Source organism: Myotis davidii, unplaced genomic scaffold (assembly GCF_000327345.1).
Source record: "Myotis davidii unplaced genomic scaffold, ASM32734v1 scaffold292, whole genome shotgun sequence".
Classification (NCBI taxonomy): domain Eukaryota; kingdom Metazoa; phylum Chordata; class Mammalia; order Chiroptera; family Vespertilionidae; genus Myotis; species Myotis davidii.
The window spans coordinates 1,905,919-1,915,402 of NW_006285042.1; the positions used below are offsets into that span (position 1 = coordinate 1,905,919).

The 9,484-nt window shown below is 36.3% G+C and overlaps 1 protein-coding gene across 9 annotated transcripts in view; it reads left to right on the forward strand.

Annotated features, from left to right (window-relative positions):
• Window positions 1-9,484, forward strand: part of GSK3B (glycogen synthase kinase 3 beta) — a 177,290-nt gene that overhangs the window by 18,776 nt on the left and 149,030 nt on the right. For 6 of the 9 annotated variants that reach the window (XM_015558494.1, XM_015558495.1, XM_006755356.2 and 3 more), the window contains exon 2: window positions 7,726-7,776. The exons of 2 other annotated variants lie outside the window; for them this stretch is intronic. In XM_015558494.1, the coding sequence (XP_015413980.1) occupies window positions 7,726-7,776 (51 nt within the window). Of the gene's footprint in view, window positions 1-7,725; window positions 7,809-9,484 lie in introns of those variants that run through there. One more of the 9 variants, XM_015558498.1, reaches the window with a different exon arrangement.

Here is a 9,484-nt window from a genome sequence, read left to right on the forward strand (position 1 = left end):
TATATTGATTTATATGTATGTTGTGTGTGTGTGTGTGTATAACTTCCTAAATTTTCTGTGTCATAATTCCTGCTCTAAAATACAGACAGTAGTTTTACTTTCCTTGGATTCAAAGTTATATTTGGGAAGCAATTGAGAAAAATTGTATTGTTGTAATATATTGTGGCTTAATACTAAAAGTAAATCCAAATAAAGTCAGGATACCTATTAACAATCAGAGTTCAATGTAAGCTCTTCTAGGGAAAAAGGAAAAGATCTTGCCTATCATGCTCACCAATGGGTTCCTAGCACCTAGGACAGCGACTGGTTCTCTCTTCTTCCCAATTCTGTATTAAATATTCACCATATAAATTATAACTACATCATGCTATACAAACTGTTCTGTGTTCCTTTTTCACTGTTAATATATTGTGAACATTTTTCATGTCAATGCTCTATTCTTTTAAATAAATGTATTAATGGAGATGCTGTGATGCAGAATTAGGTAGTGACTTTAATTTGAACCCTAACCCCCTTAGACTTTGGCAGTCGTGTTTTTGTTTTTAAAATATTAGTGAAAGATGCTAACTTCAGAGTTATGGAATGAATGCATATAATTCTCTTTATAAAAGTGTATTATAAAAGCAAACGTGTTTATGTAGAATGGTAATGCATACGTTTTAGTGAAATTTAATATATGACTCTTCTGACCATGAATATTGGAGTAATTTACTTTAAAAAATATATTCTTTTTTTTTTTTTTTAAATATATTTTATTGATTTTTTACAGAGAGGAAGGGGGAGAGATAGAGAGTTAGAAACATCGATCAGCTGCCTCCTGCACATCTCCTACTGGGGATGTGCCCGCAACCCAGGTACATGCCCTTGACCGGAATCGAACCTGGGACCTTTCAGTCCGCAAGCCGATGCTCAATCCACTGAGCCAAACCGGTTTCGGCAAAAAATATATTCTTTAAATATATTTTTATTGAGAGGAAGAAAGAGGGAGAGAGATACAGAAAAGAAACATCAATGATGAGACAGAATCATTGATCGGCTGCCTCCTACAGGCCCACTTCTTGGGATAGAGCCTGCCACCTGGGCAGGTGCTCTGACCAGGAATCGAACTGTGATCTCCTGATTCATAGTTTGATTCTCAACTACCGAGCCACATCAGCCAGGCCACTTTAAAGTATTTTGACATTTCACATAAGGAGAAATAAAATTAACATTTGAAAGAAAGCGTGTTCAATTTAGTATAAATGATGAAACACAAAAATAAAATGAGACAAAAATACCCTTGCTCTCCAATACATTGGCAAAAATTAAAAATAGTTGGTGACAGTGTTTTGGGAGATGTGTTGCTGAAGGAAAATAAATTTATATATTCTTTCTGGAGAGTACTTCAGAAGAGTATGAGTTATACTTCTGGGACTTTATTTTAAGAAAAAAAAATTAGGGTATGTGCACAAATTTAGATATACATGTGTGTTTATGAAAATTTTAGCCTGGGACTAATAATAATAAAACTACTTAAATAGTGCTTCCACCATGCTGTATAGTACACTTATTTAATCTTTTCAATAATTCTATGGTATTTATGCAATAGGATTAAAAATGATGACGTAGAGGAATATTTAACATGGGAATAAATTCATAAGAATGAGTAAAACAGCACATTGTTAATAAGTGTGTGCAGTGTAATTGAATTGACTGCAACAATCTATATATATAAAAGGCTAATATGCTAAGTGTCCAACCATCCAACCAGTTGCTATGATGTGCACTGACAACCAGGGGGCAGATGCTCAATGCAGGAGCTGCCGTGATGTGCACAGAGAAAAGGTACAGTGGACCTGGCCCTCACAAAGCAACACTTGGCTTCCTCCAAGTGGGACACAGGCCCTGCCACCACCCTGGAGCAACAACCCACCAAATCACAGCCAACACTACAGAGACCCATGGTGCAAAAGGCGGCTCACAGCCCATCCCAGCCCCGATATGGTTACTGTGGGCACTGGGTCATAATGTTGCATAGCAATGCCCGGCTTCCTCTCCCTAGCAACGACTAGCCTCCTTGCAGTTTCTTCAGCCTCAAACACTGCTGCAGTTAAATATTTTACCCTTTGTTCTCCCTGTGTGATCTATAATAATCTGGTTTGTGTTGATATTTACTGCTGTGTTGCTGACAATTACCTGAAAGAGAAGCTGGGGTGTTTCACTGGGCTGGAAAAAGTTTAACTAAATCAGAAAGCAGGTCTAATTAAGCAAGCTTATCTATATATATAGAGCTCTCGCTGGCACCAGTCGCACCCGTGTGTTTCAATCTGTCATTGTTGATCATGAATTTGGTTGACACTTCTATTATAGAGAAAGGGCACATAGCAATATTAAAATATTCCTTCTAATTAATTTCCTCTCAATGTGTATGAATTCATGCACCGGGCCACTAGTATAGAGATAAAACAATTTCTTCAAAATATGTATATTTATACTTATAATCCAGTTATGCTTATAACCCTATTATTCAAATATATTAGTTTTATTTATTTTTTTACTAAACATGTATTGTCTATCAAGAAACCTAAGTTATTTTTTAAAATGTCCTTTGGTTTTGCAAAAGTATTTGTTTCTGGATTCCTGAACAGTAAATCCCCTAAGCACCTTTAAAATAGAATTCCAGTAGTAGCAATTTAAATTTAAAAGTAACTTGTTGTGAACACATAAGATAGGGATTAGCTCTGGCCAGTGTGGTTCAGTTGGTTAGAGTGTCATCGATTGCACATGAAGGAAGCAGGTTTGATTCCTGGTCAGGTCATATGCCTAGGTTTCTGGTTTGGTATTAGGTTGGAGCTCTTGCTAGACACAACCAATTGATGTTATCTCTCTCACATCGATATTTCTCACTCCCTCTCTCCATACCTCCCTTCCTCCCCTCTTCTCCCTTCTTCTCTCCCTAAAATCAATAAAATGGGGATTTAAATGAAGCATGGTGTTTGATTTCTGCTAATTTGTTGGTGTTTTGGGGTGTTAGAAGTGGAAAAGAATAGAAAGTTAAGCTTAAGTAACTCAAGTTGGAAACCTGGCAATGGCAAAATAACAAAATCTTTTAAATGCTAGTTTTGTGGTTGCTGGCAGTGAAGTTTTATCATAAATGAAGAAGAGAAAGAGGTGGGTGGGGGAGAGAGAGAGAGAGGAAGAAGGAGGAGAAGGAGGGGAAAGGAAAAGGGGAGGAGGGGGAAGGGGAGTGGGACGGTGAGATTCTGGCCTTATTGACTCTTGTGAGGGAACTAAGGAGGAGGTATTGTTATACCTTCTTGAGAATTGGTTTTTCTCAAATCTTCTGAGTCTTTATTGCTCTTACTCTTTTCAGGAATTGAGAAAATTAGTTCACCAGATTGCTGCTATGCTAATGAGTCTGATCTGTGTAGGACTAGAATGTGTGCTAGTTTTATGTTAGTTTCATCTTTAAGAACGCATTAAAATGGTTTTCTCAGTGAGGTCTTCTTTGACCTCTTATTTTATTTTTTTAATTAAAAATACTTTTTATTTTTTAGAGCAGTGTTAGGTTTACAACAAAATTGAGGGGGAGATAGAGAGATTTCCCATATACCCCCTGCTTCCACACATAGAGAGCCTCTCCCATTATCATCAAGATTTTAAAATGTAATTCTTTAAAGACTTACTTATTTTACAGTTCTTTGCTGTGTATGGTTTATTTTGCAGTTTGCCTCATTTTATTTATTTATTTTTTAAAAATATATTTTTATTGATTTCAGAGAGGAAGAGAGAGGGATAGAGAGATAGAAACATCAGTGATGAGAGAGAATCATTGATTGGCTGCCTCCTGCATGCCCCCTGCTGAGGTTCAAGCCCGAAACCCAGGCATGTGCCCTTGGCCAGAATTGAACCTGGGACCCTTCAGTCTGCAGGCCAACGCTCTATCCACTGAGCCAAACTGGCTAGGGCTTGACCCCTTATTTTAAAAATTGCAGCTACTCTCCCTGACCCTGTATTTTCCATTCCCCCTTTCTGCATGTTTTAAGCATTTAGCACCTTGTTATATGTAATTCACTTATTTTGTTTGTTTCTGTTCTTCCTGCCTCCCCATTTTAAGACTGAAACTCCAGTGAGTGCAGAGATTTTTGTTTCCTTAGTTCATTGTGTGTTCCCAGAGCTCAGAACAATGCCTGGCACTTTGTGGGATTATTTGAATAATCAGTAGTGGGCACTCAGTATTTGTAGAATGGTTAAATGCTTTATTCATGGTGGAGGTGAAATTGAAGTATTTACAGAAGACTAGGGTTCCTTAGTTGTTTGTAGTATGGCTATTCATTGTAGGTCTAGTAATGCAATTAAATTTAGAGACAGGCTGGAATTTCTGAATTTTTTTCTGAATAATCCCCAAAGGGATTATTTCATTATTAATTTAATTTTATGATATCATTTATTGACTACTGCTGAATGAATATCCAGAAAGACTAATAAATACAGGAAAAACCTTTTAGCTTGCTGTGACATTCTGGCCTTATTGACCCTTTTGAGGGAGCTAAGGTTTAAGAACTCTCTTGTTCTCTGACTTTAAGATTCATCCCAGGGACTTTGTGTTTTTAGGTAAGTGTGTTTGGTAATAAGATATTGTGAGGAAGGGAGTTGGATGAAATTTGTTGCATGATTGCTTTGTTGAAATCAAAACTGTTGTTGAATGTTAATGAGCACCACAGCTTTGTGTGAAGGCTTTTAGATTTGAGTACTAATGGGACTTATTAGACAGAGTGTTAGATGTTCCAAGGTCTCCACATTTATTCATCCAACACGTAGGCCAGCTATATGCTCTGCACTCTGCTAGACTCCCGAGGATACAAAGTCAAGTAGGATAGATTCAGTAATGAAGAGACGATAAAAATGTTTGTTTCACAGTACTTCTTCTAGGCTTGGGAGCTCTCAAAAGGCAGGATAATTTATTTTGGGGGAGGTATTTTTGGCTTTGATTGAATTTAAATTGAAAGTGAGAATGACCCATTAACTATTGAAAAATGTATAATCACAGCATGATTTTAATATCAATTTGCTATTGAGTTACAGTTTGTATGTATTTTTTTAAGGAATTAGCATTTATTATATTTTATTCTGTTCACATGTTCTGTCCCTTTAACATAGTGCTTATCATAGTCCTGAGAAATAAGAATTGTTACAGTATCAGTATTTTACAAATAAGAAAGTTGAGTTTCAGAGAGGTTAAATAATTTGCTTAAGGTTCATAGCTTATTCTGGATTTTAAACGAGGTCTATTGATGCTAAAGTCCATAAACTTTTTGTGAAATTTCCCAAAGGAAGCTGATATTGTTTATTTATTTTCAATTTGTCTGTAGAGAATGTTAAGTAACAAGATGTACTGAGTTTGAAAGTTGTGCTGCAAAGTCCTCCTGCTTCCCCACAAGTTCAATCTTTGGCTTTTGAGCTAGAGTATTTCAAAATAAAAATACTCTTTTTTTAAAATAAAAAATAAAAAATGCATTCATTATAAAAAGAAATATAAGATTAAAAAGAAGAGAAAAGAAAAAGAGAAAAAAGAAAGGTAGCTGGGGTGGGGAGATAGTTGTATTGACTTACTGTTAACCTTTCAGTGTATAGGTGGTATTTAACAAAATATAGTTTGAGTGTGAGACCTAGAGTCAAATCTGGCTCAATATCTAATGGTTTTGTGAGTCTAAGTTTTCATGGTTTGGGGGCAAATTACTTATTTCAGTTTCACAGATGAGAGAATGAAAGTTTAGAGAGAGCAGCCTATATCATAGAGTTCTGAAAGTTAAATGTGATAAGGCATATACAATGCTTGGCATATAACTAAAATTCCTAGCACATCCTAGTTCTTTGCACATAGATGTATTTTATTGAGATGAATCATCAAAATTTTAACTGCCTTTTTTAAACCTAATAAATCAAAGGTATCTTTCCATATACAACATTTAAAATCATCAGATAAGCAATCCACACAATGAAATGCTATAATATATTCAGCCATCTCCTTGGTAGACATTTGTTTCTAGTTTTCTGTTTTGCAATTATAGATAATGTATCAATGACTATTGTAGCAGACTTTTAGATATGTTTTTATCCCATCCGTTTAGAATTGGAGGTTGAGGAGTAGGTACACTTTTAAGATTTCTGCTGCATGTTTCTGTAGTGCCTTCGAGAGAGGCTGTAACTATTTATCTAACAGTAATTTATATGGATCCTTTTTTCCCTGCATTCTTACTGAATTTGGCACAGTTTTTAAACACCATTGCTGATTTAATCAGATTTAATTTACATTGCTTTGATTGCTAATAAGTTCGAAGTTTATTTTTCTGCATGTATATTGGTCTTTGTGTATTACAGTTTTCCCATTAGTTTTCATGTCTTCCTACTTTGGTGCTTTGGTGGGTGTTTGACTTTTCCTTAGTGATGCGAAAGAGCTCTTCATATGTAAATACTATGAACCCATTGTTGTTTGCTGTATTCCCCCCAATTTGTCAGCTTTTCTTGTAATTTTGCTTATGTTTAATTTTGGATGTATAGAAGTTTAAAATATTTATGTCAACATAACTGTTGGTTGATCTTGCTTTGGGGTCATGCTTAGAGAAGCTTGCCCCTTCCTCAAGCTCTATAAATTGGCAGTCCTTGAACTTTTGGTCTCAGGATCCCTTTTGAGGATCCCGAGGAGCTCTTTTTCATGTGGGGTTATATCTGTAGACATTTGCCACATTAGAAATTAAAACTGAAAAATGTATAAAATTAATTTATTAAGAAACAATAAGTCCTTTACATGTTACCATAAGCATTTTTTAATGAAAAAAATCTTATTTTCTCTAATAAAACAATTTATGAGATAATGATAAAAGAAATTATTGAGAATTTTTACAATTTTGCAGATCTCTGGCTTAATAGGAGATAGCTGGATTCTCATAGCTGCCTCTGCGTTTAAACTCTTGCAATGTTTATCAGAGGACATGTTGCTTCTGGAAAACTCTATTGTATGAAAAAGCAAATGTCATCTTATTATTGTTATGAAAATACTTTTGGCCTCATGGGTTCCCTAAAAGGGTCCAGAGATTCAGATAACACTTTGAAATGGGTGATACAGATATTCACTTAAATTCCCCTCTTGTATTTTTATGACTGAGTTCAAATCTGGAAAATGAATTTGAGATAAATTTTCATGTATTCCCTGCCCCCCATTATTAGCCAACATCTTTGGTTGAAAGATCCATTTTCATGTAAATCATTGACTGGCTAAGATGAAACTGTAAACCTATTTACAGTCACTGGGTGAGCTTAACTCAAGTTCAGTTAAAGCAGTACCTCTTTTTTGGTATTTTCTCTTAGATTCCTAATGCATCCACCCCACTCCAGCTTCCAGTTTCACAACATGTCCTAAAAACAAAAGATTTTTCATTCATGTTTGTTCTAAAAATACTGTTTTCTCACTGATTATGAAAGTGATGTGTGATCATTATAGAAAACTTAAAATACACGTAGAAACATAAGAAAAGAATATTTTGTCACTTTGAATATACAGAGTACTGCTGATATGCTATTGCTGTACCATGATGGTACTTAATTATTGAAAAATGCTGGCAAGATGAGCTACACATAAATTCCTACTCTACTGTTAATAAATTGTACATCTTTTGAGGTGTTACTTAGCTTCTTGGAATCACTCATTCACCAGATTTATGTTTATTACTCTTTATATGTTCCTAGGTGCATTGGATAAAAAGAACAAGACACGGTTTCCTGTCACTAAGTTTGCAGGTTAATGAAGAAATATACATGTTATAGGATAAGTATGATAGTCATAAGCAATTATAAATATTATGGGAAAGCCTAAACAAGCTAATGTTGAGAAATGATGAGGGAGTAAAGAGAAGGGAGGGGATTTGAAAATAATGTTTTACAACCTTACTTTAGTATTTGATGATTTATTTGGCTCTTTGGGTCAAGAAAAGGAAGGAGCCCTGGCCTGTTTGGCTCAGTGGACGTCGGCCTGCGGACTGAGGGGTCCCAGGTTTGATTCTGGTCCAGGGCATATACCTTGGCTGCGGGCGCATCACCCGTGGGGGGTGGGCAGGAGGCGGCTGGTCGATGTTTCTCACTCATCGATGTTTCTGGCTCTCTATCGCTCTCCCTTCCTCTCTGTAGAGAGTCAATGGAATATATTTAAAAAAAAAAGAAAAGGAAGGAGTCAGGCATGTCCCCCAGCTATTTGTCTTGAAAGACTGGATGGATAATGATTTTAGGATAATAAAATCATTCACCCAGTGGATAATAGGGAACATCCCCCACTGCTAACAAAATAAAACTCCCTGTACATGTACACTTTCCAACGCTCTATTCTTTGGCTTTCCAAGATCAGTTCAGTTGTGGCCATGTTGAGTTTGAGCAGCCTGAAGATGTGTGGGAGGCTTTGGAAAGTTGCCAGGGGAGTTGTGCAGGCAAGAGAGTTAGAGGTGTAGTATATAGCATGGTTGAATGGAAGTTAAGATAATCTTTTGAGGATTCTTAATAGAAGAGAAGGTGGCCAGGGACCATCCAACATTTGAAGGACAGGCAGAGGAAAATGAGTCCAGCAAAAAGTAGTAAGGTAGAGGGGAACAGGAGAGTGGCAATGTGGAAGACAACTGACCAGAATTTAAAAGATGAGGAGGGTAGGGGAAAAAGGGACCTGAAATGTTAAATCCCAGCTTAAAAGGGCAAATAAGACCTGAAAACTGTTTATTAGATTTAGGAATAAGGAGACATTGATGACTTTAGCAAAAATAACTCAACTGGAAAGCTGGATACAGAAGCTATAGCAAAGAGGACAGAGGTAAGGAAATGAAAGATAATGAGTGTAGGCTACTCTTTGAGAAGCTTGACTATTAAGTTGGGGTGTGCAAGTTAGAAGTGGACAGAAAACAGGGATTTGAGAATGTTTGCCTTCTAAGGAAGAAGAGAGAATAAGAGTTTGAATTGAGAGATGGGGAAATACTATCATCCTAAGCTTTTTAGAAAAATGATTTCAAACTTTTGTAGGATTGTTCTAAAATCTATATTTTAGATAATGCTGAAAATGATTTTTGATACCATTTTATGATACAGTGAGTTCTCACTTAATGTTGATAGGTTCTATAATTTTAAGCAAAATTCTGTATAAGAAAAGAAGTTTTACCATAAGACAATTGATATAAACAGTAGTTAAGTTCCTGTAGCATCTCATCTACACTAATAAAAGAGAAAGATGGTAATTGGCGTACGACCGCTACCCTTCCCATTGGCTAATCAGCAAGATATGCAAATTAACTGACAGCCAAGATGGCGGCCGGCAGCCAGGCAGCTTGAAACTGAACATGAGGCTTGCTTGCTTCAGTGACAGAGGACTCCAACGTTCCCAGCCTGCCGCTGCAGGCCTCTGAGCTGCAACTCTAAGCAACTATGTAACAAATATAGAAGCTAAACAAAACCCCAGAAACCTGCTTTAGTC